The sequence below is a fragment of the Nelumbo nucifera genome, chromosome 4 (assembly GCF_055504915.1).
Source record: "Nelumbo nucifera cultivar China Antique chromosome 4, China Antique-T2T, whole genome shotgun sequence".
NCBI classification, from domain to species: Eukaryota; Viridiplantae; Streptophyta; class Magnoliopsida; order Proteales; family Nelumbonaceae; genus Nelumbo; species Nelumbo nucifera.
Window position 1 is genome coordinate 47,496,440 of NC_142652.1, and position 26,740 is coordinate 47,523,179.

Genomic DNA, 26,740 nt, shown 5'->3' on the forward strand with positions numbered 1-26,740 from the left:
CATGAAAAAACGTTATCTCAAAAATCGAAAAAAACACCCCATTGCGTTTTACTCCCAAACACTCCCCTTGTGATCTCACTGTTGCTGGCGCTCATTTTGATTTTATAGGGAATCCTGTTGCAGCAATACGTTCGTCGGTGTAAATCTTAACCGTTGGATCTGAATATGTAATTTCTTCTACCGAGTTAGGAATTAGGAATTTCGTCATCTTGATTCTCGTCTAACGGTTGATATTCAGATCCTGATCCGAACATACATTCGGACAGAGAGGACAGACCTATTATCAAATGTTGGAACTTGGATCCATGACCTATTCTCTCGATCCGAACTCAACCACCCCCAGAGAGAGACAGAGAGATCTCTTCCCGCGACGTTTGCGTTTCAGTTTCTGCAGCGAATAATGGCGGCCTTCATCAAGCTAGACGATTCGCCAATGTTCCGGAAGCAGGTTGGTTCTCTTTATTTTTTCTTTTTTCAAAAGTTGGTTCTTATACTCATCTATTGTTGTACATTTTACTTCAACAACTATGATCCAAGGTTATGTTTGCTGATTTTGTTTCTGTGATTGTTAATAGTTCCAAGGTTATGTTTGCTGATTTTGTTTCTGTGATTGTTAATAGTTCTAACATCTATTAACTTTCCTGTTACTATGCTTTCATGTGGACGTAAGGCTGAGTTTTTGATTTCTATTGTTATAATCCAATTGATTTATTTCCTCATCTCCTTGATAAGAACCCAGAAGGGTAATAAAAGTTCTCGCTCGCCTTCCCTCCTTCCCCTCTCTATCTTTCCACCTATTATGACCTATTTGCTGTCGGTTGAAACTTTTTGATTTTCCAAATAAGGCATTTTTTATGGAACTAAACAATAGGTAGCATGGAGATGCAAATTGGGGGAATTGGTTTACAACACTTTTCCTCATTTTCTTGACAATTGGTAACTATAGAAATGCCATTTTCCAGAAAGAGGAAGCAGGTATCTTTTGTTTATATATTCGTTGAGCAGTAAAGAGCCTATAGATGCATTGGAGGAGTACGAGATAGAGTTATATTAGCAATCTTTCAATTATTGTGGTTATCTGTTTTTTCATTATGGAAAAACATGTTTCAGTTATCTGATTGAGTGTTTTCTGGGAAGTCAGTTTCTCTGCGGTGTTGTGTTTGCATAGACACGGTTACACAGAGATAGGAATCAGAATCTGGTGTGTTGGGAGTCTGACTTGGCAAGAAGAAAAAACAAAGACTATATAAATTCTAACAATTAAGGTGTAAACTTTATTTTTATTACTTAAATAATAATTTCTAGAAAAAAGTGGTATTCATTTTGCATATTCTCTGTTTACTTATGTCAAATACGCAAGTAGATAAAGGAAAGGGTAAATTAGAGATAACCACCCTACTTAGGAGTTAGGAGGTGGTAACACTTAGACCCCAAACTTTGTTTTGCGACAAAGAGACACCCCCTTTGGTTTTACTTGGCACCTACATTGTCGGATGAAAGTGACCAACCGCCACTTGATTTTCATATCTAGACCCTAAATCCTAAAATTAACACCGACCCGGTAAGACAATTGTGCCCTCCCTCCCGCCCGAGAATTTCTAGATCCCAGCACTTTGTCCGTTGACCCACTAATGAGTTTGACAGTAAAAGTAAAATCACTAGCTCATTTGAGATTCTATGGCTTATATCAATTATATCAACAAAGATCAAAATGATGAAAATAACCATTTTTTTTATCAATAAATGAATTTCAATAGATTTAAAAACAAAAATTACAGGATTGGGAGAGGTAAACTGTTTTATCTCTCCACAACATATATGCAATTACAATTGAGCCCAAAAACAACTGATTCCTTCCCACCCCTTGTTTTTCTAAAACATCAACAAAAGCATTTGCAATCCTTTTAACCCAGCTGAATTGCACTTCCATATCTTTAGTCTGCTATTTAAATCTCTTTTTTCTCATTGTTGAAAATCCAGAAACCCTTGTCTTCGTTTTGCATCCATTCCACTACTAACTTTGAGTCATCTTCGATAATCAACTTCCTAACATCCAGTTCCTTTGCCTTTTGCACTCCTTCCATGACAGTGATAACCTCAACCCTTAGAGAGTCATCTACTCCAGCCTTCACCATCTCTAAAACCAGAGGGACTCAGGTTTCTAGCACTACTCCCATCAAAGTTCAGTTTGATGTAATTAAACATTGGAGGAGACCAAGCAAGAATTATATTGGATCTATGACAATCAGAAATGGTTGCTTCCTTCCATGTGTTCAAGATATCACCTGTTGAGAAGTTAGCAAACATATCCATAGATTTTACCCAATGAACCACTCTCACCGTAATAGTTTCTATGATAGCTTCTCTACTTCTTTCCTTGCCTGAAGACAATCTTGCATTTCTCTCTTCCCATATGGTTCAACTTATAGCTGCCCTAACACTTCTCCATAAAACTCGTTTCCTTTTCTTTGGCCACCTTAAGTAAGAGGAATCAAACAAGCTTTGCACATTAGTTAGGGGAGACCACTTGCACCCTAACAATGAGAAAAACCATTCCCAAATAAAAGTAATAAAAAGGTAGGAGATTAATAAGTGAAAGCAAGTTACTCCATTATCCTTACACATAACACGCCAGTAAGGAGATAAGGTAAGCACCAATTTGTTCTTTTCCTTTGAAGTAAATCACAAGTATTAATTAATTTGATGAAATATTTTTCCGGGTATTGATAAAAAAATCATAGGTATTAATTCTTTCTAGGAAGACTTCCCAATAAAAACCCCCAATTCTTGAAGGGATAGGATTACACCAGAGCTCAACCATTGGATATGGAATTCCCAAAGAATCAATAGGTTGAATGAGGGCCTTGAAAAAAGGAGATCATGAAAAGGAACCAGAGGAGGAAGGAGTCTAAATGCGGCTGTCAGGTTTCGAGGATTCCAAGTAAACCCCATCAAGGACATGAAGCAAACCCAGGACCTCATTAAGTTCTAAATCCCTCACATCCCTCCTTAAACCCAAATCCTAATCAAAGCCAATTCTTGAGCTTGAAGGAACTAGGAAAGATGACACAAGTTTATCTTTATATCATGATAGGGCAAAGATAGAGAGGTATTTATCTTTCAAATATAGATTACCCATCCAAACTTGATCCCAAAATTTTGTAAGGTTACCAGAACAAAGGTCATACACTCATACCTGATAAAGGGTAGGAAGGATGGGAGGACAATGTTAATGGCTTTCCAAGGAGACACTCTAGTAGCTCTAGTTAGAGTGTTCCAACATCCCAACCGTCAGTTGCAAGCCTATGAATACCAATCACTATCTTAGCTCAAAGCTTGTCCTTCTCCATAGGTTAAGGGTTGATTTTAAAAGGAGGTTTAAGAAGAAGAAAAGGCAAGGGGTGAAGGGAAGTGGTGGAAAGAGGCTTGTTTATTCGAAACAAGGGGAGTATAACTTTTTGAAAACCATTCAAGCAAGAAGCTTTGGGGCTGTAGTCGAAAATGAATGGATGTGGTCACAAGATATGAGAAAGGAAGGAAGGTCGCCGCTCATGATGAAGAGAGAATAGAGGGATCTTCTTCCAGTTCAGGTGATAAAGAGAAAGCGGTGAGCTCTGCAATGCCTGTGGTGAATGAGGGCTCCAGTCCTTACTCTACAGAGAACTAAGGACTCAGGTTCTGTGCACTGCTCTCTATCCCAAGAATTTCCATGTCTTGAGGCTAAGGAGATAGATAGCTACGAGGTGGAGAGAGAAGAATACGTATGGAAGCCTGATAGTGTTGATGATGGAACTTTGACGGAGGACTTTGGGTTCCCTTCCAAGCTGGCTGGAGTGAAAAACAAGGCCCTCTCTGTTATCCCCACCAAGGAGTTAAGTTTGGAAGCCCTTTCTTCCCCCTCCTCCCTGCCCTCTGCAGTTCTTGGGTTCTCTCGAGGGGGAAGAAAGGGGGTCATGATTAAAACCAGTGTGCCTCCTTCTTTAAGTCCCTTTGTTCTCCCTCGGGACAATTAGGTTTCCCAGCTAAGGAGATTTTGTCTAAACCTGTACCTCCTAAAATTATTATTTTCTGCTGGGAGGTGTTCTATAGGAAAATCAACAATTCAGACTTATTGCAGAAGAGAAGGCCTTCTATGTGTCTGTCTCCTAATTGGTGTGTACTTTGCAGGGCTAATGGTGAGGATTGCTCTCACTTATTTTTAACCTGTTCCTTTTCTGATGCTATTTAGGGTTGGATCTTTGCCTTGTTTGGTTGCAGGTGGAATTTGACCACAGCCGTAGATCAGCTCTTTGACCCTTACTTCTTTGTGTGGTCCACAAAAATTGGTAAAACAATGTGGAGGTGCATTAGAGTTGCTGCTTTGTGGACAATTTGGGAATAAAGAAATGCGAGGATTTTCCAAGAGAAGGAGAGAAATTTTCAGAATGTAAAGGATTGGATTTTGACCAGGGCTACCCATTGGTTGAGATCATTGGATTCCTTTAAAATATATTCCTTTGATGACATTTGGAGGAACTGGATAGCTGTGGCTAGTAGCAGTAACAGGAAGAACAGGGTACCAGCTTTGTGGGTGCCTCCTTCAGAAGGCTGGACAAAGCTGAATTTTGATGGTAGCAGCCAAGGAAATCCAGGTCCATCAGGGATAGTAGCAGTAACAGGAAGAATTGGATAGCTGTGGCTAGTAGCAGTAACAGGAAGAACAGGGTACCAGCTTTGTGGGTGCCTCCTTCAGAAGGCTGGACAAAGCAGAATTTTGATGGTAGCAGCCAAGGAAATCCAGGTCTATCAGGGATAGTAGCAGTAACAGGAAGAATTAGATAGCTGTGGCTAGTAGCAGTAATAGGAAGAACAGGGTACCAGCTTTGTGGGTGCCTCCTTCAGAAGGCTGGACAAAGCTGAATTTTGATAGTAGCAGCCAAGGAAATCCAGGTCCATCAGGGATAGGAGGGGTGCTGAGAGATAAAGATAGTAATGTGTTAGTGGTGTTAGTGAAGGGGTATTTCAGTCTTTGTACTTGTTGAGAATGCTGATGTGTACTGTTATATTAGTTCGAGTGCCTCTTACTTAAAGAAGGGCACTCAAGTCTTTTCCAATAAGTTAATAATATAATAACAGGTCTGGTCGAATCAAGGGATCAACTTTTTTCCCTAATTCGAACCAGCCTTTCTCTCTTTTCTCTCTTCTCTCTTTTCTTCTTTCCTCTCCTACTTCTTGCTGTCTACTTTACTCTACAGTCAACGAACAAGACAGAATTCTATGGCAGGTCAAACTTCAACATGGTATCAGAGCTAGGTTCACCAAATCAGACTTGCTAGAATTCTGCCTTCTGCGCATTCGAATTAGGGTTTCACTTGGGGTTCTCAGTTGTGAGTTGGAGACTGGGAAAAGGGCTGAAAAGGAGTGATCGCCCTCTTCCCTAGGAGGTCTCTATGCCTCCGATTGTGTCGTTGGTGATTGGTTGCTGTGGTTTCTAAGCCCCAGTTAGGGTTGGTACGTGTGGTGCAGTGGTGTCTCAGCCCTTCGTATGGTTGGCCTTCAGGCGATGAGGTAAAGTTTTTTTTTTTATATATATTTTTTTTGTTATGGAATACATGAGAGGTGTAGTACAGTTCGCATGATGGGTTCTCAGATTGCAGTATGCTAGGGTTTATGCTAGGGTTTATTCTGGTTTGTGTGTGATTCGAATGGCAATAGTGTCTACTTAATGGTGAAGCTTCCTATAGTTGTGGATTAATGTTGGTGGTGTTACAAGTGTGGTTTTCAGCTTTTGATATCGCTGAAATCAGTGTGTAGACCTTGGTGAGTAGGGGTTGTGGTGTTGTAGCTTTCAGCATTTAATACTGCTGAAATCAGTGTACAGATTTCAGTGAGTAGGGTTTGTGGTGTTGCAGTTCTCAGCTGTTGAAATCAGTGTGCAGATTTCGGTGAAGTGTCCGTGTGTAGTGTGCAGTGTGTAGTGCTCCTAATTCAGTGCTCAGAATTAAGGGAGTTCGGCAATGGCAGATAACAGTGATAGTAAACCTAGTGTCATGATATCTACTGACTACCTGAATGTCCAAATGACCTCCATTAAACTGAATGGAGAGAATTATGTCCCTTGGGCCAAGTCTGTAGAGGTTTTTCTGAAGGCGAAGAAGAAAGTGAAGCATATAAGAGAGGAGAAACCCCCCGCTAATTCTCAGGAGTATGAAGACTGGGAACAGGAAGATGCACAGATCATTACATGGTTGTGGAACAGTATGGAACCCAAAATCAGTGTGAACTTCATGTTTCTTGACACAGCCAAAGAGGTGTGGGATCATGCTAAGAAACTGTATTCAGGTCAGGATAATACCACTAGGGTATATCAACTGTATCAGGAATACTTCAATCTGCAACAGGGAAATCAGAGCCTTGAGGAGTACTATGCCAATGTGAGGAATATCCGTAATGAGTTAAATGTCTATCATCCTCTCACTTCAGATGTCAAAGTTCAACAGCAACAGCGAGAGCAGCTTGATGTGACACGGTTTCTGGTGGGGCTGAAGTCTGAGTATGAACCAGTACGAGCCCAGATACTAGGGGGATCTGCTCTTCCATCTTTAGAGGAGGTGTTTGCTTGTCTTCGGAGAGCTTCCATTGGATCTATGGACTCTAGTGTCTCCGATAAATCAGCATTTGCAGTGTCAAGAGGCCGAGGTGGCAGAAGTGGGACTCGAGGAACTTAGCCTGGCAGGAGTGGTAGTGGTGGATCTACACATATCCGTGGTGGTGGTCGTACTGGAGGCAGAGATTCAGGGGGAGCTCGTGGTAGAGGACGTGGCTCGGGTCCACGGAAGTGTACTCACTGTGGTTTGGATGGACATACCATTAACTACTGCTATGACTTACATGGTCCTCCCTCGACGTGGGCCAACCATGCCATGACTAGTGACACCAGTTTCAGCTCTACACAGGAGAAACGGTCAGCTGACCCGATGCCTTCTACTCCCTCAGATGGTCTAGGCAAGGAGATGGTGAGTGTTCCTCGTGATGAGTATGAGAGGTTTGTTCAATCCAAGTCGCAGCAGAACACAGCTTCCTTTGCACACTCAGGTATGGCTTGTTTGGCATCCACACCCAACCCCTGGATTATTGACTCTGGAGCCTCCGATCACATGACGGGAACTCCAGGTGTGTTTTCATCTCACTCATTGCTCAACATCACAATCTGTTACCCTTGCTAATGGCTCCACGTCATCTATCTGTGGTGTTGGTAATGTTGACCTAGACCCTGTATCCCTATCTTCTGTTTTTATATGTACCTAAGCTTCCATTTAATCTTATGTCTGTTAGTAAGCTGACCAAGTCCCTTAAGTGCTCCATCACTTTTTACCCTTCTATGTGTGTTTTTCAGGATCTCAAGACGGGGATGAAGATTGGTGGAGGGCATGAAGCCGGTGGACTGTATTATCTTGATGGTGGTGGACGAACGTCAACGGCTCTTCAGTCATCCATTTCTCCTCTCCAGTGGCACTATAGATTTGGTCATCCTTCGCTGAAAGTGTTGCAGTCCTTAGTCCCTTCATTGAGTCAACTTTTTGTTTTAGATTGTGAGTCTTGTCAATTTGGGAAACACCATCGTGTTCCCTTTCGTTCTAGGGTCGATAACCGTGTGTCGTCTTTTTTCTTTAATTCATTCAGATGTTTGGGGTCCTTATAAAGTGATGTCATATAATGGATACCGATATTTTGTTATTTTTTGTTGATGACTGTTCAAGAATGACGTGGCTCTATTTAATGAAAGAAAGAAGTGAATTATTTTCCATCTTCCAGAAATTTTATGCTGAGATCCGCAATCAATTTGGTGTTCACATCAAAATTTTCCGTTCTGATAATGGTCGTGAATACTTGTCTTCATCTTTTCGAGAATACTTGGACCAACATGGCATTATACACCAAACTTCATGTACCTATACTCCGCAACAAAATGGGGTTGCTGAGAGAAAGAACCGCCATCTTGTAGAAACGGCACGCTCCCTCATGCACCACATGAATGTTCCCAAAACTTTTTGGAGCGATGCAATGCTCACCTCTTGTTTCTTAATTAATCGGATGCCCACGTCTATCCTTGATGGTCGTTCTCCTTTTAGTGTCTTATTCCCCAACATGTTTCCGTTTCCGCTTTCTCCTCGGGTATTTGGGTGTGTCTGCTTCGTTCATAATCTGAGTCCCGGGACTGACAAGTTAGATGCACGTTCCGTGAAGTGTATCTTCCTTGGTTATTCCCGAACTCAGAAAGGGTACAAGTGTTATCATCCTAGTTCTCGTCGTTCCTTGGTATGTGCTGATGTTACATTCTTCGAGTCTATTCCGTTCTTCGTGGGGTCCGGTGCTGCCGCTTCCCCCACATCACCACCTCCTCTTCCTCTTCCTGTGGCTGATCCACCTCCTCTGGTTCCAGTCATGCCTACGTCCTTGCCTCCGGTGCCACCATTGGTTGACCGTCCACCCATCCGTCACGTGTATACACATCGCCCACGTGTACCGGCTGCAGCTCCTCCAGCTTCATCACCGTCGACAGATCCAGCTCCAGTTCCGACACCAGCCTCCGACCTAGATCTTCCTGTTGCCTTACGGAAAGGTAAGCGTACTTGCACCCTTCACCCTATTTCCAATTTTGTTTCACTTACCCACCTCTCCGCTTCCCATCGCCAGTTCATATCTTTGTTATCCTCCGTGGTTGTTCCCAAGGATGTCCAGGAAGCCCTTACCTCTCCAGAGTGGTGCCGTGCTATGGAAGAAGAGCTCTCTGCTTTGCATCATAATCACACTTGGGATCTCATCGCTCTTCCTCCTAGGAAGCAGGCTGTCGGTTGTAAGTGGGTGTATAGTGTTAAGTACTTGCCAGATGGTCGTGTTGAGCGCCTGAAGGCGCGGCTGGTTGCCAAAGGGTACTCCCAAACCTATGGCATTGACTACACGGAGACGTTCTCCCCGGTTGCTAAGATAGGGTCAGTTCGTGTCGTCATCTCTCTTGCAGCTATGTCTGATTGGCCTCTCCATCAGCTCGATATCAAAAATGCCTTTTTGCATGGGGATTTGCTCGAGGAGGTCTACATGGAGCAACCACCCGGGTTTGTTGCTCAGGGGGAGGATGGTAAGGTATGCAGACTTAAGAAGGCTATTTATGGACTTAAATAGTCCCCTCGAGCATGGTTTGGTAGGTTCAGTGAGGTGGTCAAGAAGTTTGGTATGAAACAGTGCCAAGTTGATCACTCTGTCTTCAGTCTTGACTCTTCGGCAGGTAAAATAATATTGGTGGTGTATGTGGATGATATCGTTGTGACTGGGAATGATAAAATGGGCATTGACAGATTGAAGGCATTCCTATAGGAACACTTTCAGACAAAGGACCTTGGCAAGTTGAAATACTTTTTGGGCATAGAGGTAGCAAGATCTAAGCATGGCATTAATTTGTGCCAGAGGAAATATGTGCTTGATTTACTGGAAGAAACAGGATTGTTGGGTACCAAACCGGCTGAGACACCTATGGAAACAAATACGAGGCTGAGCAGTGATATAGGTGAAGTGTTTGAAGAGCCTGGCAGATACCGACGACTTGTAGGCAAACTAAACTATCTAACCATTACTCGGCCAGATATTTCATTTGCGGTTAGTGTGGTGAGTCAGTTCATGCAGAAACCTTTGGTCCCACATTGGAATGCAGTGCTAAGGATTGTGAGGTATCTGAAAGGAGCTCCTGGTCGTGGTTTGCTGTACAGAAGTGGTGGAAAACTGGTAGTAGAAGGATACACCGATGCTGATTGGGCAGGTTCTATGTCTGATAGACGATCTACCACAGGCTATTGCACCTTTCTGGGGGGTAACCTGGTAACATGGAAAAGTAAGAAGCAAACAGTTGTGGCAAGAAGCAGTGCAGAAGCAGAATATAGGGCCATGGCACATACTGCTTGTGAACTAGTGTGGCTGAGGAACCTTCTACAGGAGATAGGATATGACATCAGTACTCCAATGAAGCTCTATTGTGACAATCAGGCAGCGGTTCATATCTCTTCCAATCTAGTGTTTCATGAAAGAACCAAGCACATCGAAGTTGACTGTCATTTTGTGAGAGAGAAGGTGCTGAATGGGGTGATAGAAACTGCATATGTTAGTACGGGAAACCAGTGGCCAGACTTGTTTACAAAAGGCTTGAGTCGGGGGAGAGTGGACTACATATGTAACAAGCTGGGATTATATGATATATACTCACCAGCTTGAGGGGGAGTGTTAGTGGTGTTAGTGAAGGGGTATTTCAGTCTTTGTACTTGTTGAGAATGCTGATGTGTACTGTTATATTAGTTCGAGTGCCTCTTACTTAAAGAAGGGCACTCAAGTCTTTTCCAATAAGTTAATAATATAATAACAGGTCTGGCCGAATCAAGGGATCAACTTTTTTCTCTAATTCGAACCAGCCTTTCTCTCTTTTCTCTCTTCTCTCTTTTCTTCTTTCCTCTCCTACTTCTTGCTGTCTACTTTACTCTACAGTCACGAACAAGACAGAATTCTATGGCAGGTCAAACTTCAACATAATGTATTAGCTTTATTCTCAGGCTCTGTGGGTATAGGGGACTCTATTAGAGCTGAGCTTCTAGCGGCAGTACAAGGTATTCAGATTGCAGACCAGTTAGGAGTTCAGAATTTGCTTATTGAAGGAGACTCCAAAGTCATTGTGGTTTGGTTAAAAAATCTAGCTTCAGTTATTTGGTGCTACAGGGATATTATGAAGAATGCTTATTGGTTTTCAAGGAACATGACTGTTAATTATCAGTGGGTGGGTAGAACAGCTAATACCATAGCGGATGGGTTAGCTAAGCAAGGGGTATCAAGGGAACATTTCTTCTGGGCAACTCTGTAAACTCTCATCTCCTAGTCTGATGTAGTACTTTGTTGTTGTTGAGGAGAGGTACCAGCATGTGCCTCTCCTTGGGCAGGCTGTTTTGTAATTTCATTCTGATTATTATGAATAAATTATCAATCATTTATCAAAAAAAAAAAAACTTCTAAATGTGGGGAGACCAGTGGTTGGTTCAATTTTCTTGTATTTGACATCTTTGATGTTCTGCTTTTTCTTATCTTTTATTGTTGATGATCTCTCACCAACCTCTGAGCGTACATATTTTATCAATCAATGAATGTTCTTTTTTATTTATTACCAAAAAAATTATATGGCGGGCCTAAAGTTTCTTTAATTGTACAGCCATCACAAAAATTTAAAAAAGAGTCCTACAGAAAATAGAAACCTTGATTATATTTAGAGGGCTACTGTCAGCTGTTGAGCTGTATTGTATTGTGTATATATATTTATATAATTTAATACAATTTATGGATACTGATAAAAAGGCCTGCTGACCCTATTATTTTCATGGGTTTTCTTTTAGCCAATGGGATTGAATCTCTCACAATGAGATTATTAATCAGCTAATTCAAGCAATCCGTTGTAATGGTTGGTCACTATGTAATCTATTTAACCTTATGTTTACTTAAAATATTACTGGATGTTAACTTGACACTCTTTTGTTTCCTTTCTTTTCTTTTTTCTTTATTTTTTCTTTCATTGAGCAGATGCGCTCTCTCGAGCATATTGCAAATGAGTTAAAAGATCGCTGCCAAATACTATACAACGGGTGTAAGAAATTTGTGTAAGTACATCCATGGTTCTATTGTTGAATCAGTTACATTGTATCCAATTATAAAGTCTATGATTCCTTGTACACTCTCTCAAGCAGTCTATGATCCTTTGTGATGCAAGAATTAGAAGTGGCATAGAGGGTCTAATATGTAACATTGATATTGAGAAGGCATATGATCATGTGGAATGGGGTTTCTTGGAGGAGGTGCTGGAGAGGATGGGGTTTGGGGGAAGATGGAGAAGCTGGATATTTGGCTGCATTTCTACAGTCTCTTTCTTAGTGTTGGTGAATGGGGTCTCAACAGAATTCTTCCAAGTTTCAAGGGGGTTATGGCAAGGAGACCTTTCTCCTTTGCCGTTTGTTCTAGTGACAGAAGTTTTGGGTAGACTGCTGATCAAGAGGGTTGAAAAGGTACTTGCTATAACCAACTGGGCCTGAACATCTGAGAAGAATGTCGTTACCATGATCTGTATTAGACCTCCAATTCTAGATGTGCCTGGATTACCAAGACTGCAATGTAAAAGGATATATATTCATTTCCGTGTTATATTCTCATTCATAGTTTGTTACTATTCATGCGTCTTTATTTATCTGTATACAGGCACTATTTTGCATAACTAATTCTTTCTAATGCACTGTGTAGTTGTCCATGTTCAGAAATTTATGTTGTAGTTATGGCAGCAAGAGAGGTTTCTAATTTTTTATTTCAATCTTTGCAGGGCAGCACTTGGAGAGGCATATAATGGAGATATTGCTTTTGCAGAATCTCTGGAAGCATTTGGGGGTGGAAATGATGATCTATTTAGTATATCAGTAGGAGGTTGTTGAAGCATTTCATGTTCATTTTCTTTGTATCCATTCATGGATCATGAAAGAGGTTGTAATGGGCTAGGGCTCTGCCTATATCTGAACATCATATATGATAACCATGATGAATAAATGGATAATGATGCGTGATACACATGCATAGGTGCATGGGGGGGGGTTAGAAATCAATAAGACAACCATGATGGTCCAGGATCTATTGATAACCAAATCTCCTACTGATCGTCCACTCCTTATACTCTTTGGCACCATTCCCAATGCTATTTGCTCACAACATACGTTCTCAATGTTAAGGAGCAGGACTTCAATGGCTTTTTAATGACTTCAAATTAAAACAGGTTGCTCCATTGCAACCCGGGTGACCAGGGTTTAAATCTTGGAAACAACCTCTCTGTATGTGCAGGGGTAAGGTTGCATACATCTGTCCTTTCCTTCCCCATACCTTGCATTGGTGGGAGCCTTGTGCATTGGGCTGCCCTTTATATTAAGAGTGGAAAACGAGTAGTTCTTGTCTAATTTCTGTAACTGTTGAACTAATGATTGGTGATTAGAATGAGTATAAATAGTGTGTGAACCCACTAATAAATAAATTCCATGTATTTCCTCAATCATGTTGGTTCACCTCCTTTAGGAGCCGACCCATAGGCATCCCCTAGCAGTTATTCCAATCACTTGTTGGGCTATTTCCATCAATAAGTGATGTATTTCCTCAATCATGTGATTGTTTCCCACTGATTATCAGTACAATATTCTTGATAAATAATAACAAATTCACATTTAGAAGATAAAATGTATTGGTTTGTGCTGACTTTTTGTACAGGGTTAGGACTGACTTTTTAAGTAGGTCTCACTGGAGACATTATGTATGTCTGAATTATGCAAAACCATTTTATTCATTTATTTCCTTTACCTCATGCTTTTATTTCCTGAAACAATGCATTGGTTTGTGCTGAAAATGATCCTATTAGGTTGATTTAAAGTTAGAATACTATTAGGTTGATTCTTCTAGAATATTTTGTACAGGGCACCCAGTTTTTGATGTTGGTTAGTCCTGCTTTTACTTTTTCAAACCGAGTCTAGGGGATTTCTACTGAATGTGTCTGTACACATAATAGAAAATCTTAACTATTGCTAGTGTCTATACCTATATATGTATTTATATCCATATATACACTATATATATGACAGAGACACACATGTATTCTTAGGTAATAGATTTTGAATTTCATTTTATGTCCAATATTTGCTCAGCCATTTATCACTTTTGTAGGGCCCATCATATCCAAATTCATTAGTGCATTTCAGGAGATGGCTGCATATAAGGATCTTCTTCACTCCCAGGTAAATTCCCCATTGCCATTTCTCTTTTCAATAAATGGTCAAGTCTTGGCTTGCCATCATATTTATTATTTTCTTACATGGTTTAGTATTTGGCTTGTTTTAACTTAACTTTCACCTAGTATAATCTGATGATCTTTGTGCTTTCTATTGCTTATATCAGATACATTGAAAACCCAAAGGTTGCCTTGCATCAAGTCCCCTTGTTCCCCCCATGCCTCAAAGTCCCCCCCACCTACCCACCCACACACACACACACATGAAAAAAGAAAACTACCATTTCTATTTGCTCTCCTTTCTGCAACATACCTCTTCCGATGCTCTAACTCCAAAGCACCTTTCCAATTGCTAATTCTCTGTGAACTAAAAGCTGAGTTTAAAAATCTCAAAAACCAATCAACTGCTTCTATTCCCTAATCACTAGAAAGTCTTCTTGTCTTCTTTTTAATCCACCTTTCTTCAAAGATAAAAATCTTAGCTTCTATCTTCACCGACGTCCAAAACAAGATAGTCATCTTTCTTATACAATTCAATTATCAGAGTACCAATCCTACATAAAAGGAAGAAACAACATGAGTGACCAAGGGGGAGAAATCTACATGGCTTCAACAATCCAAAACACAAAAGTTCTTTTCCAAGAACTCTCCTGCTCCCAAGACATCTCATCTTGCTTGTATAGGGGATCATCATAACCCCTCTGATTCGGAATGCTTTTAACTCGCCTCTCCAACTTCACCCTAGCTTCTTATCCTCCTTTTTGCCGTTATTACAAGTCTTTGCTCCCGTCCTTCCTTTAAGTCACCTGACATTATTTTCGGCTTTGCTATGGAGGTAGCTAATTGTAGGTTAGATTGAATCTTCTTGGTTTCCTTAATCTCATTTGCTTGGGTGGGAGTAATAAGAAATGATTGAAATACCCATAATTTAACAGTGGATATGGCACTGAGCAGAATGAAATGGCGAAACAGGATTCATATAACCAACACCATATAGTTTGGGACAAGATGTAGATTATTATTATTATGCATATCACTTCAATTTCAATGAATATGCTTTATAGTTTTTTTTTTTGATCAGCAAGTCAAGAAATTATATTAAGATTAAAGAAAAATAGAGTACAACAAGAACTTGTTAGGATAAAGATCCTTTACAACAAAGAATCCCCCACACAGTTAACATTGGGCCCAAAACAACTGGTGTCTATGAACTCCTTGCTTAGCTAATCCATTCGCCAAATCATTAGCAGACGTCCTAACCCATCTTACATGGATTTGCATATTTCTTGATAGCAACTTGAACCTTCTGAATTTGTTTATGAATTGCAATGAAACCCCTTCTCCTTTTTTCAACCAACCACTGACTATTTTTGCGTCCCCTTCAACAATCAGCCTTGTAATTCCCATATACTTGGCTTTTTGCACCCCAACAATAACAGCCATGAATTCAGCTCTCACTGAATCACCTTGATGAACAGGACCTGAAAACAAACCACAAATGTTCCCACTCCCATCTCTAAACACTCCACCAATTCTGGAAGGCCCTGGATGGCCAAAACTACTTCCATCAAAGTTCAGCTTCATCCACCTGCCACTTGGGGGACACCAAGCCTCCATGACCTTTTGTTTCCTAGAGGAAGAAAGAGCAATCTACCTCTAGATTCAGAAAGTCTTCCATTGAGAAATATGAGAATAATTTCGAAGTTTTCCCCAACATGCAACTCTTATAGTATCAGTCTCCAATATTCCCTCCTTGTTTCTTTCTTCCTCCTCAAAGATTCTTAAGTTCTTGTCCTCCCAAATTGACCACACCACCACTGCCCTTGCACACTTCCATAAGATTCTACCTCTTCTCTTTGTGCTCCTCAGAAAAGATGGGCTAAAGAGCCCTTCCAAGCTGACATGAGGGATCCACCTGCTACCAAAAAGAGAGCAGAACCATTTCCAAATACAAGGGACAAGAGATTAAAAGATGGAAAAACATTCTCACCATTCAACTTACACAAAATGCACCAATTAGGAGACAAACACCAATTTGGCCTTTTCTTTTGTAGCATATCACACTTGTTGATGCACCCATGATAAACTGCCCAACAAAAGGCACTGATTTTTTGTTTTTTTTGGGGGGGGGATAGGGGCACTCCAAACTTCTTCCACGGGAAAGGAATGGAAAAGGGAGGTGGACACAAGGGAAGAGAAAAAGGATTTACAGGTAAATAATCCAAAGGGACTGAGACTAAACCCTACTGTCATCCCCTATATCATCAAGGACAAGGCAATCTAGAATATTTAATAGGCTAGACAGTGATGAGATTTCTGACTCTCTAAGGTCTCTTACTAACCCCAAATTCCAACCCTCCCAGGGGGAGGGAGATTTAATCCCATACACAAAGTTGTAAAACCTTATTTTTTACCTAATTTTTAATAAAATTCTCTTTTCTGATAAAAAAACATATCTTTCAAGGGAATATCCCTAACCCACACATTTCCCCAGAATCTTATCCTATTACCAGAAGCCAGATCATACCTGACATGCTCAAGGAATTGAGGAAGAATACCATGAACTGCTTTCCACGACACAGCAAGATTAGCTTTTTGCAGAATACCGACATCCCATCCATTCCTAGCAAGCCCATGAATACTTAAAACCACTTTATGCCACAACCTGTCATTCTCTAAGGGGAAACACCACAACCATTTATTTAGAAGAGCAAGGTTTTTCTTATTGATGTTACCTGGACCCAACCTACCCTCTTCTTTCCTTTTCACCACCTTTTCCCATTTCACAAAATGATCCTTTTTACTATCTTCCGGTTCCCACAGAAAGCCTCTTGTTTGTTTTTCCACCCTCTTCACAACTGCTCGAGGCATCCTAAAAACAGACATGAAGTAGGCAGGGAGGTTAGCCAAGGTTGATTTTATCAAAGTGATTCTCCCCCCTAGAGAAATGTACCTCCTTTTCCAACCAGCTAATCTTTTTTCAATTCTCTCAACTGCCGGATTCCAAAAGCTTACAGACCTTGGGTTGCCACCAAGAGGTAAACCTAAATATTTCAGCGGCCACTCCCATCTTTTACACCCTAGAATATCCGCAAATGAGTTTAGGTCCTCTTCTTCAATGTTTAAACCAACCACCACACTCTTGTTCCAATTGATTTTTAAGTTTGACATTCTTTCAAAGGGGCTCACCACCAACTTCAAAATTTCCACCCTATTTCTACTTTTCCCATCGCAAAAGATGAAAATGTCATCTACAAATTGGAGGTGGGAGACTACCACTCTATCTCTTCCCACCTTCCAATCTTTAAGGCACTACATTTGGTTAGCCATAGCAATCAACCTACTAAGAACCTTTGCCACCAAAATGAATAGGAAATCTCCTTGTTTAAGCCCTTTAATTGCTCTCATAAAATCCACCACTGAACCATTCACAACTAATGAAAAGTGACTGGTTTGCAGGCAACCTTTGATCCACTTATACAACAAATCTCCAAAACCACAAGATCTCATGATGCTAATTAAGAACTCCCAATCCACCAAATCATAAGCTTTCTCCAGGTCCAACTTAATTGCCACACCCTTTTCTTAGATCTCTTTTGGGCCTCAGCACATTCATTAGCAATGAGAATTTGATCCACGATATGTCTGTTTTGTATAAAGGCTCCTTGTAATGGGAGATGATTGAAGGAAGATCTTTCTTAATCCTCAGAGATAACACCTTAGCAATTATTTTATAAATGCTAGTAACTAAGATAATTGGTCTGAAATCCTTAGGGTGAGTAGCATTAGACTTTTTTGGTACCAAGGTTATAAAGATAGAATTCAGCCCCTGATTAATTATACTCCTGTGGAATTCTTTAAACACTCTAAGCAGATCCAGTTTAATGATCTCCCAGAAATCTTGATAAAAGGCCATTGTAAATACATTTAGGCCTGAAGCTTTAGATCTGTCCATAGCAAAAATTGCTTCCTTGATCTCATCTTCCTCAAACCATTTTTTCCAGGAATTGGAGCTGAGAATCATCAATTGACTCCCAATTCAGCGCTCCAGCAGACCATCTTTCACCTAGAGGCCTCAAATAAATGATCTAAAGTGATCCACAAAGGCCTTAGCTATCTTTGCTCGATCTGTGATTTCCCTGCCATCAATTTCTAAGCAAGAGATAAGATTTTTACTCCTACCATTTGCAATAGCCTGAAAATACCTAGTGTTACCATACCCCTCTTTAATCCATTTCTCCCTCGACTTTTGTTTCCAACTTATTTCCTCCCTAAGTAGAGCCTCTTGAAGTTCCATTTTCAACTTCGACCTTAGACTTCTGGACCAACTGCACCCTTTCCTCCCTACCATTAGTGGGGCGGTCGGACATAATCAACCGCACCCTTTCTTTTCTCTTCTTCTCTCTTCTTCTCTTCGGTTCTGGGTTAATCTTTCTTCTCTTTTCTCTCTGAAATCACATCAGAAAACAAACCTTTTTTGTTTCTTTTTATTCCAGTTTCTCTTTTTTGTTGCACTCCCTAATCCCCTCAATTCCAACTAATAATCAGACAATGCTATCCTCCTTCCTTCCTATAATCCCCCTTTTCTTCTCTCTCCCCTAGCACTGAACTCCTTATCCCCTTCCTCCTCATTGATTAATTTCTCCACTTTTCTACCGTCACCTCCCTTCTCCACTTTGTTGCTGGAGTAAGCCATTGGCTCCTTCTGAGAATCGCACATCACCAGATTTCCTTGCTTCCATCTTCCTCCCTTCAATCTAGTTCAAACAACTAGATTAGGTCCTCCATTTGTTTTAGATGGGATTCAACACCAGTAGAATGACCCAATGAATATGCTTTATAGTTATGAGTAAAAAAAATCATAGGGCCATTGCTTTGCCCAATAGTAAAATCTTGGGCTGATGAGCATGAGAATGTGGTTTCAAGGCCCTGAGAGGGTGCTTTATGGATAAAATTGAAATGGTAGGCCTGTATTATCATACCTTTTCAAAGACTCCAAATAACTAGACCAACATTGCAAAATGGCCCTTTTTTCAATTTGGTATCAGAGTCTATGGTCAGTTAGTGCAGCAGTATATGGTGGTCCTCAGTAGAGGACTAATAATTTCATGCAGTATAGTATATCTTTTCTGAAATGTCTTTTTTATTTGAGAATTTGTAGTTATTGGATTATTTGATTGTCTATCATTTGAAATGTGGTTACTAGAGTATGCTTGTAGGTATTATTTTGGATATTCATCAAGGCTGAGCCCTAAAAGAAGTCCATCTGGATTCCATTTGAGAGGTTGGCACATGGTGTCTGCCTTTGCACCATAAAGAAGCACAATAGAATTTTGGCAAGCCCCAGATGTTGGGAAGTAAAACCACATTTTCGATGGCTGTGCCCTTAGCAAGCCATGTGCCTTGGGTGTAGGAGGCATCTTTAGAAATGGTTCAGGAATCTTGTTGTTGAGATACTCTGGCTCTATAATGAAATTTTCTTGGAACAAAATTACTTTTTGTTTTGCAAGGATTAAAGTTTTCTTTTGCTTGATGTTGGAATAGTAAGTCAGTGATGTGATTGTAGGCCTTCAGTTTGACTACCTCAGCTGGTCCCTGGCCACTTAAATACCAGCTAAGGCATTGTCCTCTAGGTTGAACAGTTCATTCGGGTGTTTGCCTGGATCAGGCAGCACCTTTGCTGATTTACTGTCATGAAACAGGGAATCTTACTCCATTAACTATTGTTTTATTTATTTATTTGTGCCACTGAGAACTTTGAGCATTGTGTATATAGATAATCTGTGTTCTTTCCTGGTATTATGTACTACTATATTTTGTTAGAATTATGTTTCATTTAGGTAGTTCTTGAAGGGGAAGTAGTAAGATACCCAATTGACATTCCTTAAGGACAGTTGGCAATTGATATATATTGGACACTCAGGTGGTATGGCCTTTCACGGGAATTTCCTAGAATTACCAGTTACCAACACACCAGAATGAAGTGAAACTAGATGATTCGAATTTGTGAACTGCGTAAAATTTCTTCTGAATCATCCAGTATATTGTTTGCGGATCTCTGGTAAATTGCAATACTGTGATAATAACAACCATATGATGGAACCAATCTTAGCGTGGATCTCCTATGCTGATTCCTCAGAATGGTTTCTACTGTCATAGTGTCATCTGCATATGTACAGTGTTAATTGACTACTTGGTCATGTTGATTTTACATGTCCAAAGTCCAAAAAAATAGGGGGGAGGGCTCAGTTTCTGTTATCATTTTATAATTGGACCTTGGATTGAGATCATAATTCTAAAATGTGTTAGGATATCATATTGCAGGTAGAGCATATGTTAAGTGACCATTTGACGGAGTTTATGAAAGTTGATTTAGAAGGTGCAAAGGTGATCCATTTTCTTCTTTTGATCATAACATTTTGCATGATTTAATAGTTTTGCAGCTGATGTTAGTAGCTTAGGCAACATTACCAGTAAGAAATTGTATTTTTCCTTGTGTGTTCGTTCTGAGACTGCAGAAAAACCTTGTGTATTTTCTTTTACTGTTGGATCTTCTTGTTGCCAATTGAAAAATGAAAAGAAACCACTTAATATTTTTGCTACCATCCATGATAATGTCAAATGGTATGAAGAGGAAAACATGGTCTGGAGTAAATGGATTTTCTCAATGATTGATACTATCCATTATTTAATAGTGTAATGAGAGGTGGAAAACATAGTATAGAATTAACCATACAATAAATGGGCATTATTATGCTTGATGTATTAGCAGCTACATTATTTTTTTTTTCAAAATCATAAATATTTTATTTGCAAATAAATTAGAGGATTAATAGTGTTTACACCACGGGCCACTTGTTTAGTATATCTCTACAATGATATAAGATTGATGAATTAAAGAAGCTGTCTCTTGATCCAGTCTGACGGTGTCTCCTCAATCAAGGTAATAAATTAAAATTTCTTTCTTTTTGATACATAAATAGTTATTTTATTAGATTGAAAAGAATAGCTAATACATGCAACCCTTGGAGAGGCACGAGCTATGACCTCTCCCACTAAAGAAGAAAACTAAAACAAGTTACTATTCTGCCGAATACAAAAGTTCCCTAGCTGCCTCTTGCTTGGTTAGACAATCATCCACAGCATTTGCTGATCTCCCCACCCATTGTATTCGTAGACACATATTCCTTGTCAGCACTTTGAATTTCTTTATCCCTGAAACACCAAACTACTGACTTTGGGTTTTGCAACATAGGGTAAAGGATGCTCAAGGAACTAAGGAGTGTTAAGATGGGAGAGGCAGAGGAGAGATTCAAGATGGCAGGTCGTTGGAGAAGGGCATTGAAGGTGGAAGCAAAAGATTTTCTGTTTGAAGAATGGAGATCTAAAGGAGTGCTGGGGTTGAAGATTAGGGAAGCTAAGAAGGCTACTATGTTACTGGAGGGTGGTGGAGTGATCGAGTGGTTTAAGGACTTTGTGCTTGGAGCAAGTCTCAAAGGGAAGCAAAAAGACATGGAAGAGTTTGGCTCTGAAGAAGGAAAGAGGTATGTTGTAGAATGTAAAAGGAACAACAAAGGTTCATATATAGCCTTACTAGAATTTTTTGGAAAGGGTAAGAAGCAGATTGCTTGCTTCCCCGAAGGAAGACAGGGCCAAGGCTGGAGGGAAGTAGCTAGAATTCTTAATGAGTTTTTACAATGCCTGGTAAAAGCACAAGCAGAGGTCCCAACAGAATTGAAAGAGGTTAAAGAAAACAGTAGTAATACAGAAGATCTGGGACAAGAGATAGTGGTTCTGGCAAAGACTAATGGGCAATGTAAGATGGCTGCTCTATCAAAAGAGGAAGATTGGGAGAATAAGTTTGTAATCCAAGCGAAAAACCATGTCAGTGATTGGAGGATAGTTGCAGACTTACTGATACAGAGGTTGAAATTGAAAGGTATGTTTATTGTAACACCTTTTGGGAGTTGTAAGGTTTTGTTGGATCTGGTTGAAGATAGGTTAGACTTGTCTGCAACTACCATTCAATCAGATCTTGGATTATTTACAATTTTTAGATGGAGTCCTTTTTCCAACTCTAAAGAGTTCTCTGTTGAAGATGATGTGATTGTACGTTTGTTGGGATTTCCCTTCCACCTGTGGAGGCAAGAAGTGGCTGAATCTATAGCCCATCTGTGTGGAGGGCGACTCACGGGTGTCTTCTGGGGGGATCTCCGCTCAGCTGCTATATTATTAAGTGGAGTAAGGCCAGAAGATCTGCCGAGGAAAATAGACTTAAGAGTGGAAGAAGATGTATTGCATGGATCAAGGGGATTGGTGAACTCAAATGGGAAAAGAATTTCACCAAAATGGGTAAACAGGAGCTGATGGGGCTGGAAGGTTTGATGCAGAAGGAAGATCAAAAGAGTGGCATACAAGGAAACAAGATGGTGTGTAGCAGGTCTTATGCACAAGTGGTCAAAGGTGGCGGGTCAAAGGGGATTGATCGCAGCTCGCGCCTCTCCAAGGGCTGCTTGTATGTGCTAACTTTTCCAAATCAATAAAAAGTTCATTTATTTATCAAAAAAAACATGCTTATTACTTATTGCCTTGGAGTCCCCTTCAACTACTAGCAGTTCTAACCCTAGTTGAGTTGCAAACTGTACACCTTGCAGGACAACTAATATTCCCCAAGACTCCTCCCAATCCAGAAGGGTTTGGGTTACCTTGGTTGCTACTCTTAAAGTTCAACTTCAAGAAGCCTATAGGAGGAGGTGCCCAGCTTGTTCTTACTCTAACCTTGGAAGGGGAACAACTTGCCACTGTTGACCAATTCCTCCAAATATTGTTAAAGTAGAATTGGTGGGACATATCTTGAGATTTTAGCCAATGAATAACCCTATTCAAGACACAATCCTTAATCTCTTAGTTGAAAGGTTTAGAGATGTTGGAAGAAGAGTGTCGAGAATGCTTGGTGTGCTACTGTTCACACCAAGGGACTTTTCATTTTACTTCACAAGCAAAATTACAAAGGTGCCCTTGAATAGGCACCCAAATACAAATATTCATAAAAGGACAGAAATGCCCTCACACTCTTAACACTCCCCCTTCAAGCTGAGCATAGATATCTATCATGCTCAGCTTGTTCAAATTGTTGTCAAGTTTTGATTTGGGAACACCTTTAGTTAGACAATCAGCCAATTGGTCTTCAGACCGCACATAAGGTAGACAAATCTCTCCACTGACAACTCTTTCTCTAATGAAATGCCAATCAACCTCTATATGCTTTGTACGATCATGTTGTACAAGATTGTGGGCTATGTTTATGGTAGCTTGATTGTCACAATATAATATCATCGGAGTATCAATCTGCATTTCCATTTCTATCAAGAAGTTCTTTAGCCACAACAATTCTTAGTCTTGTTGCTGGAGTCTTGCCTTCCTTTCAGCCTTTCATCAGATTTGATGTGTGCTCAGGTAATAAAATTCTGTTTTGGGAGGACCTTTGGCTTGGGAACACCCCCCTTAAGGATAGATTCACGGTAATGCATTCTCTTTCCCTAAATAATTTCAATACCATCTCCTCACTTCGTGTGTTTGAGGGGACTTGGGATTTAGGTTTAAGAAGAGGGTTGAGGGATTCATAATTGGCTTATGCAGATGAGTTGTTCACTATGTTGAGTTCAGTTTTCCTAGATCTTTCCTACCTAGACAGTAGAATTTGGAAAGAGTCTTCTTCAGGGACTTTCTCTTGTTCATCTTTTTTCAACGCCTTAGCTCAGTCTTCTATTGTGTCCATCTCCTTTCCTATTAAAGAAGTTTGGCATTTTCCTGTGCTGCCAAAGGTTAGGGCTTTTTTTGCTGGGAAGTGGCTCTTCAAAAGATCAATACTATGGATGTACTTAAAAGAAAAAGGCCATATTGGTGCCTTTCCCCATGTCTGTTACCTTTGCTTAAGAAATGGTGAGGTGGTGACTCATCTTTTGATTTCTTGTCCTTTTGCTTCTTATTTGTGGGGTTGGTTCTCTTCTTTGTTTGGCTGCAGATAGACCTGTTCATGGGCTGGGCCGGGCTTTGCATGTGTATCAACAGGACACACTTAGGCCCAAGCTCGAGCCCAGCCCGAGCCCGACCCTCATATAAAGTCTGAAGCCCGGACTCGAGCCCGAGCCTGACTAGAAATTTGAAAACAGATTTTTTTTCCTTTTTTTATTCAATAAAAAATTGTTTTATTTATACTAAAAACCTTCAAAAATAAAAAATAATAAACATCTCACTATTACTTGGAGAAAAAAGAGAAGAACAAAGAAAAATATTGCACATATGTTTTTTATTAAATAAAATATATTTTTATTATTTAATATATAGTATTAAGTCGGGCTCGTGCTCGGGCTAGGCTTTTTTGAGAAAGCCCGAACCCGGCCCGAAAAAAAGTCGGGTCGGCGCTTTAGGCCTGAGTCTGAGCCCGCAGGCCTAAAATTATGACCAAGCCCGACTTATAACGGGCCAGGCTGGGCCAGCCTGTCGGGCTATCGGGCCCGTGAACAGGTCTAGTTGTAGATGGAATCCCCATTCGGGTGTGCTGAACCTTTTTGACTCTAGTTTCTTTTGACAACCAAGGAAAAGAGGCATGGTAGTGTGGAGAATTAACAAGAGCAGCCATCCTATGGTCAATTTGGGAAGAGAGAAACAATAGGATCTTCCTAGGGCAAGAAAAATCTAAGGAAGTACTTGTTGAGGTTGTCACCATCAAGGTTATGCTGAAAGTACTTCATCTCTTCAAGGACTTCTACTCAGCTGACTTAATTAGAAATTGGAGTGCTATAGCATGTATCCTCTCCTTCCTCCCCTGTGATACAAAAAGTTGGGTACCACCAACTCAGTTCAGGGTGAAGCTAAACTTTGATGGAAGCTCCTTGGGTAATCCAGGTCAGTCGGGAGTTGGGGGTGTGTTCAGAAATGAGGAAGGAAAAGTCTTGGCCCTTTACTTGGGCCCAATTGGGGTGGGAGAGTCATTAAGGGCAGAAGTAATGGCCTTACTTCAAGGTTTGAGACTGGCAAAACAATGGGGAATGCAGCAATTAGAAGTGGAAGGATACTCCAAGCTGGTAATAGGGTGGATGCAATCTGGAAACTTGGGAGTTTGGTCTCTTAGACAGCCTCTAAGAGAAATTATTAGCTTAGCAAGGGAGATTGGGGTGCATTTTAAATGGGTAAGAAGGTCAGCAAATGGAATGGTTGACACTTTAGCTAAGCAAGGAGTTACTAGGGAGGCTTTGTTTGTATGTTTTGTTTTTGTTGTTTTTTTTTTTTTTTTTTCCATCCATTTTGTGGGTGGTAAGTCTGTAATCTTTTCAATTCTCTAATGAAAGTTACCGTTGTTTCCTATCAAAAAAAGAAAAAAGTCTAGACATTCTTTCAACTTTTAACAAATTGTAATGAATGTATAACTTGGGGTTTTCATTTTTGTTTAATGAAATTTGAAGTTACCTATCAAAATTCATATATATCTGTATGTATGTATGTACTTATGTTTGTATGCATGGAAAGTAGGACTGTGTTTGGTTGCAATGCGGATTTATTTGCACTGATGCAAAACCATGGTGTGCAAATGATTTTAGTGCAAATTATGATTTATTTTTATTTTAAAATTTACCTTTTTTTGTTTGATTGCAGTAAAAATGGAGAAAATAAAGCCTGAAACAGAATAAAGTAAAACCCAAAATAAAATTAAGCCAAAGTTTGCATTCTTTTCATTTGCACTCCCATTCATTTGTATGAGTGCAAATAAAATTGCACTGCAACCAAACACAGCCTAGGGAACACTATTTGCATCATTCAAATCATTCTGCAGGTTATTTTTTCATTAAACTTCCTTAAAGCAGGTTATTGAGGATGAATACAAGCAAGTTTCTTGAGGAGCATTTAGCACATTGCTTGGCTTAAAGTTATATCATGTGGATGCACTCCTATTTCTTCATTGAACTGCCTTAAAGTTCCTTCTTGTTTTAGTCTGTGTATTTATTTGTATTCTCTGTAGGAGTGTCGTCGACGCTTTGACAAAGCTACACATGCTTATGATCAGGTATTCCTAGATCCTGTTCTTTACTTCATTCTGTTTTACAATAACCTAAATAGTGGCTTCCTTATACATCAGATGCTTCATGCTGAAACTATAGTTAAGCAACACTCAATTTTCCAACATGTCTATCATTCTTTTTTCCCAGAGCCTCCATAATTTGGCTACAATATTTTCTTGTTTCTCTTGATGAAGGAATACTTGCTGTACGTTGTTTTTGTTTTTCTCAAGGGAAAGGCCCCAACCTTGACTTGCTTTGTGTTATGGTTTAGATGGAATTGACATTTGGAAGACCATTATCCATTATCTTTCAACATTCTTGTTGGTGGTTTTCTCATTTATTAACCTCGGGCTTTGTTTGATCTAAATTGCAATAAATATTTGGGTTCGACTATGATACCTGAAAAACTTGTAACCAGTCAACCAGTATCATAAAAGGGGTAACCAATGAGGTGGTTATTTATCAATTTTTTTTGAAGGTAGATACAAATTTTACTAAAAGAAAGAGAGAAATTACAAGAAATGTGACCAGTAGTCACCTGAGGGAACAAACCAACCTCCACTCACCTCCCAATTCAACACTCCCCACTTCAAACCATGCTAAAACTATTACAGATCCAATTAGAAAACAATTTACAACACCAACTCCAGACTTCCTACCATTCAGAACACTCCCTCAATCTCAGCAAAACAAAACCAAAAAAGACCAAAAACCCCCAACACAAAGGAACTCAACTCCTTACTCATCTCTTTCAGAAGGGTGGGTTAACTGAATTTGGTAACTGTTTTACTGGCTATGGCACCAATCATCTTGATCCAGACCAGCCATAGTGAGAGATTGAGTGATTGTGGGCCATATGCACTTAATA

At 40.1% G+C, this 26,740-nt stretch overlaps 1 protein-coding gene across 6 annotated transcripts in view; it reads left to right on the plus strand.

Annotated features, from left to right (window-relative positions):
- Positions 1-257: 257 nt before the first annotated feature.
- Positions 258-26,740, plus strand: part of LOC104611806 (ADP-ribosylation factor GTPase-activating protein AGD4-like) — a 110,695-nt gene continuing 84,212 nt past the window's right edge. The window contains exons 1-7 of one of the 6 annotated variants that reach the window (XM_088902904.1): positions 305-448; positions 11,403-11,467; positions 11,587-11,663; positions 12,374-12,474; positions 13,750-13,820; positions 20,138-20,200; positions 25,833-25,877. In XM_088902904.1, coding sequence (XP_088759030.1) covers positions 11,465-11,467; positions 11,587-11,663; positions 12,374-12,474; positions 13,750-13,820; positions 20,138-20,200; positions 25,833-25,877 — 360 coding nt within the window. In that variant the 5' untranslated portion in view covers positions 305-448; positions 11,403-11,464. Of the gene's footprint in view, positions 449-11,402; positions 11,468-11,586; positions 11,664-12,373; positions 12,475-13,743; positions 13,821-19,032; positions 19,098-20,137; positions 20,201-25,832; positions 25,878-26,740 lie in introns of those variants that run through there. The other 5 variants (XM_010279032.3, XM_010279030.3, XM_088902903.1 and 2 more) reach the window with 5 other exon arrangements.